Here is a 5,704-nt window from a genome sequence, read left to right on the forward strand (position 1 = left end):
GTTTTTCGAGACAGGGTTTCTCTGTGGTTTTGGAGCCTGTCCTGGAACTAGCTCTTGTAGACCAGGCTGGTCTCGAACTCACAGAGATCCGCCTGTCTCTGCCTCCCGAGTGCTGGGATTGAAGGCGTGCACCACCACCGCCCGGCTCTAAAATGAATTCTTCTGGTTTTTATAGGCATATATCACTATGCCTAGCAAATTTGTAGAATTCTTGAGCTACCTGTAGTTGTGTCTGAAGTCTGTAGCAGCTTGGATTGCTCATTGAGTGGTTTTACTTTCTGCTCTTCTAGCTTCCTGTTTTTGCCATCGAAATATTTATGGCTGTTTCTTCTCAGTGCTCAGGAACTACAGTGCTGACTTCTGAATAACAGTTTTTGTTTCTTTCTTTGTAGAGACCTAAAGCCAGAGAATATCCTCCTTGATGATCATGGTAAGTAAAGAAATTCTTACATACTTAAGGGTAGGCCTGTCAGAGAGACACATGGACATAACCAGTTAATGCAGACTGGAAACAATAACTAAAAGAAACTCTTTGGGATGTGTCCTTAAAAATCAGCAATAACAACACAAACCAAACAGTTGCATTGCCATCACCTGTATTTATGTACAAGCAGAGATGGCAGCTGTTAATGATGAATGTATTGAAGTAGGTGTAAATAAACCCAAAGTGAGCATTTGCCCTCCTGTTTTATTTTCTGTTGATTCATATTTATTTTTCTTTATTCCTTAGCTCTCTAAGTGCTGTTCCCTTGTCATATGTCACATGTCCCAGCTCAGGACTGTGGGATTGCTGTTATGGGGACCTTGTGGTGGTAGATGTGGACTGGCCCTAGCAGTCAGCTCCTTGTCAGCAGCATGGGTGCTTCTGGTCTTGATGTCTCTGGATCTGAGAATGAACCCTATTGCTAGGATGCTAGCTGTGTTTACACTAACTAGGTTAACAATATTGAGAAGGAGCTTCTGTCTATTGATTTATGGTGGCTAAAAGGAGAACATGACCAGAGCTAGAGCCAGAGTGATTGCTACAGAGAATAGTTCAATGTGACTGAGTCCCGAGGGCAAATATGGGGCGTTATTAGTACATAGCTTTATTCTACTTCTGCCACTGCTTTCTGCTTGTCACCTCACTTATGTACCGTGAAGAGGAAAGGTACCAGGTTGTGTCTGCAGCATCTGACTCTAAGCTTGTGATGTGCTGCACTACTGTCTAGAATTGGCGTTTGAAGTTGCTTTAAAAGAGAGGCAGGCCTTTAATCCCAGCACTCGGGAGGCAGAGGCAGGCGGATCTCTGTGAGTTCGAGACCAGCCTGGTCTACCAAGGGAGTTCCAGGACAGGCTCCAAAGCTACAGAGAAACCCTGTCTTGAAAAACCAAAAAAATAAAATAAAATAAAATAAAAAATAAAAGAGAGGCAGGGAGAGGACATGTTATATTGTAGGACATGGAGTAGTTTACTAGGTGTGCTAATAAGGTGAGTCTAAATCCAATGGCAGGTATCCTTAAAAGAATGTGTGTGTGTGTGTGTGTGTGTGTGTGTGTGTGTGTATTTGGTTTTTTTCGAGACAGGGTTTCTCTGTAGCTTTTGCTGCCTGTCCCGGAACTAGCTCTTGTAGACCAGGCTGGCCTCGAACTCCCAGAGATCCACCTGCCTCTGCCTCCCGAGTGCTGGGATTAAAGGCGAAGAATGTGTTTTGTAATTTGTTACTTTCATAGGAATTTAACAAATATTAATGCCCTCCTATACATAAAATATTTGCATAGTCACGGACTCTAAGTAAAGGGTCTTAATTTCATTACTTCCACTGGTAGTTATAAGGAAACAATAAATATGGTACCTCTGTTTTTATCTAGTGGTTATCTACTGTTAAAGGGCGCCTTCATGAAAGTATAAATCTAATTTCTTGCTGTTAGTGAAACTCAGTATGCTATATGAAATCTTACTACATTTGTAAAGTTAAATGTAACTTTTAGATATTGCTATTTTTTATACATATTTGGTGTGTGTGTGTTTTGTAGCACTGGGGATGGAATCTAGAGCCTTAAATGTGCTAGGCAAGTGTTTTACTATTGAGCTATATTTTTAGCTCTCATCAATGCTTTTTAGATGGACTTTGCCTCCCAGTTATTATTTTTACTAAAATGCTATTACTTCTTCCCATGATCTGTACATTGTGTTTGAACACACACAGGACACATCCGAATTTCAGATCTTGGTCTAGCTCTGGAAGTTCCAGAAGGGGAGATGGTTCGAGGAAGAGTTGGTACTGTTGGCTACATGTGTAAGTGAAAGATGACTTTGGTGGACCTTATCCTTCCTGCCAGGTGGCCCAGTGCTTTAGAATCCAGAGGAAAAAAATAGCTTTTCGTTTACTCAAATAGTATAAACCTCATTAAGTCGTAAAACGAATGCCATATTGAAGCATCATTAATTTTAAAAAATATTTGTATCATATTTATTATTGTGTATATATGTGTGTGTACATATGTGCATGACAGAGAACACATATGGAAGTCAGAGGACAACTCAAGTAAGTCAGGTAAGTCAGGTTTTAAGGCAAGCACTTTACCTGTTGAGCCATCTTGCCATCCCCTGAAATAGCACTTAATAAAGCTAATTATCACTGTGATACTTTATATACAAACACAACAGTTCACATTCTTCAAGACTGAAAACAATGATTAGGTATAAACTTAGTTTTAAAAGAACAAGTCTTCTGGGGGGACAGACATGGCGATATATAGGATTAAAGGTGTACACCAACATGCTTGTCTAATAGACCTCCTGCAGTTCTTTTATTGTTCAGGGTTGTTTTAGCTATCCTGGGGTTTTGTATTTCCATATGAAATTGAGAATTGTGCTTTCAAGGTCTGTGAAGAATTGTATTGGAATTTTGATGGGAATTGCACTGAACCTGTAGATTGCTTTTGATAGGATGACCGTTTTTACTATGATAATCCTATCGATGCATGAACATGGGCGATCTTTCCATCTTCTGTTATCTCTTTCAATTTTTTCTTCAAAGACTTGAAGTTTTTGTTATTTTATTGTCTTTCATTTGCTTGGTTAGAGTTATCCAAGATATTTTATATTATTTGAAGCTATTGTGAAAGGTGTCGTTTCCCTGATTTCTTTCTCAGTCTGTCATTTTTATGTAGGAGGGTTACTTGTTTGTGTGAGTGTGTTGGATCCCCTTCAACTAGAATTACAGACAGTTGTGAGCTGCCATGTGGATGCTTGGAATTGAACCCGGATCTTCTGGGAAAGCTGTAAGTGCTCTTAACTGCTGAGCCATCTCTCCAGCCCCTGTCTGAGAAACTTTTATTTTATTTTATTTTTATATATTTATTTATTTATTATGTATACAATATTCTGTCTGTGTGTATGCCTGTAGGCCAGAAGAGGGCACCAGACCTCATTACAGTTGGTTGTGAGCCATAATGTGGTTGCTGGGAATTGAACTCAGGACTTTTGGAAGAGCAGACAATGCTCTTAACCTCTGAGCCATCTCTCCAGCCCCCTGAGAAACTTTTAATGACTGCTTTTTTTTCACTGTGTGGTTATAGATCTGTTTAAATGGCTTATCTGATCTTGATGTAACTTTGGTAGGTGGTATATATGGAGAAAATTGTCCATTTCTTTTAGATTTTTCCAATTTTGTATTGGACAGGTTTTTAAAGTATGTTCTTATGATTCTCTGGATCTCCTTTATGTCTGTTGTTATGTCCTCCTTTTCTTTTCTGATTTTCTTAATTTGGATATTCTCTCTCTCACACTTTTTAGTTAATTTGGGTAAGGGTTTGTCAGTCTTACTGATTTTTTTCAAAGAACTCTTTGTTTCATTGACTCTTTGTATTGTTTCCTTTGTATCTATTTTATTGATTTCAGTGCTTGGTTATTATTTCTTTCTCTCTACTCCTTTTGGGTGTGATTTCTTCTTTTTGCTCTTGAGCAGTGGTTCTAAATTTCCTAATGTTGTGACCCTTTAATACAGTTCCTCATGTTGTAGTGTGACCCCCAACAAAAATTATATTGTTGCTCCTTCTACTGTTATGAATCGTAGTATAAGACCTCAAGGTTGAAAAATCACTGTTCGAGAGTTTTCAGGTGTGCTATTAAGTTGCTAGTATGAGATTACACCATTTTTTTTTTAAATTTAGGGCCATGCCAGGCGATGGTGGCACACACCTTTAATCCCAGCACTCGGGAGGCAGAGACAGGCGGATCTCTGTGAGTTCGAGACCAGCCTGGTCTACAGAGCTAGTTCCAGGACAGGCTCCAAAGCCACGGCGAAACCCTGTCTCGAAAAAAACAAAAACAAAAACAAACAAACAAACAAACAAAACAACTTAGGGCCATGAACTTTTCTTACAACTACTTTTATTGTGTCCCATATATTTGGATATGGTGTATATTCATTTAATTCTAGAAAATCTTTAATTTTTTTTATCCTTTGACCTATTTTTCATTCAGTAGAGAGTCGTTCAGTTTCCATGACTTTGTAAGATTTCTTTTGTTGATATTGTTGTTGATATCCAGCTTCAATCTGTGGTGGTCTGATAGGATGCAGGGAGTTATTTCAATTTTCTTGTGTCTGTTCAGACTTACTTTATGTCCAAGTTTGTGGTCAATTTTGGAGTAAGTTCCATGGGGTGCACAGAAGAAGGTCTATTCTTTTGTTGTTGAGCGAAATGTTCTATAAATATATGATAGGTCCATTTGGTTTATAACATGATAGCTCTAGCATTTTTTTTTGTTTAGTTTTTTTCTGGATGACCTGTTCCTTTGTGAGAATGTGGTACCAAAGTCTCCCACTATCAGATTATTGTGAAATATTTATTTACACTGTATGAAGATGTATCACTGTGATTGTTTTAATAAAGAGCAGAATGGGCAGTAGCTAAGCTGGAGAAAGTAGGTAAGATTTCTGGAGGGAGACCTCTGGGAAGAAGAGATTCAGGGAGATGTCGGCGAGACATGAAGCAAGTCACACTTATGGTACGAGAGATAACTGAGCCATGTGGCAGAATGTAGATTTTAAAAAATGTGAGTTAATTAAGTTATAAGAACTTAACTTACAACTTAACAAGCCAAAGCTTAAGGCCAAACTTTCATAATTAATAAGTCTCTGTGTCATTATTTACAGGCTGATAGTCCAAGAAAGTCCAATGGAAAAGCTTGCTACATCAGTGTGTGAGGGTCAATGTGTGATTTAAGCTGTAGTAGCGTTTCTTTTTTTGTTTTTGTTTGTTTGTTTTTGTTTTGTTTTTGAGACATGGTTTCTCTGTGTAGCTTTGGAGCCTGTCCTGGAAACCACTCTGTAGACCAGGCTGGCCTGAACTCACAGAGATCCACCTGCCTCTGCCTCCTGAGTGCTGGGATTAAAGGCATGCACCACCACCACCAGTGTGTAGTAGTGTTTCTTTTACAAAAATGAGTGTTCTTGTGTTTGGGCATAGATGGTAAGAATTGAAAGGTCTTCTTGGTGAATTTTTACTTTCATAAGTATGTAGTGTCCTTCCCTATCTCTTCGAATTAGTTTTGGTTTTAAGTCTGTTTTATCAGATATTAAAATGGCTACACCAGCTTGTTTCTTAGGTTCATTAGCTTGGAATATCTTTTTTCTTTTTCTTTTTTTTTTTAATTTTTTATTGAGAAAAAAAAAGTTTCTGCCTCCTCCCAGCCTATTTCCCTCCCCCTCCTCCC

At 38.5% G+C, this 5,704-nt stretch overlaps 1 protein-coding gene across 5 annotated transcripts in view; it reads left to right on the forward strand.

The window, feature by feature from the left end:
• Grk4 (G protein-coupled receptor kinase 4) overlaps nt 1-5,704 on the forward strand; it is a 77,492-nt gene that overhangs the window by 56,150 nt on the left and 15,638 nt on the right. For all 5 annotated transcript variants that reach the window (XM_013353339.2, XM_026788634.1, XM_026788632.1 and 2 more), the window contains 2 exons: nt 393-430; nt 2,190-2,279. In XM_013353339.2, the coding sequence (XP_013208793.1) occupies nt 393-430; nt 2,190-2,279 (128 nt within the window). The remainder of the gene's footprint in view (nt 1-392; nt 431-2,189; nt 2,280-5,704) is intronic.

Source organism: Microtus ochrogaster, unplaced genomic scaffold (genome assembly GCF_000317375.1).
Source record: "Microtus ochrogaster isolate Prairie Vole_2 unplaced genomic scaffold, MicOch1.0 UNK5, whole genome shotgun sequence".
NCBI lineage: Eukaryota > Metazoa > Chordata > Mammalia > Rodentia > Cricetidae > Microtus > Microtus ochrogaster.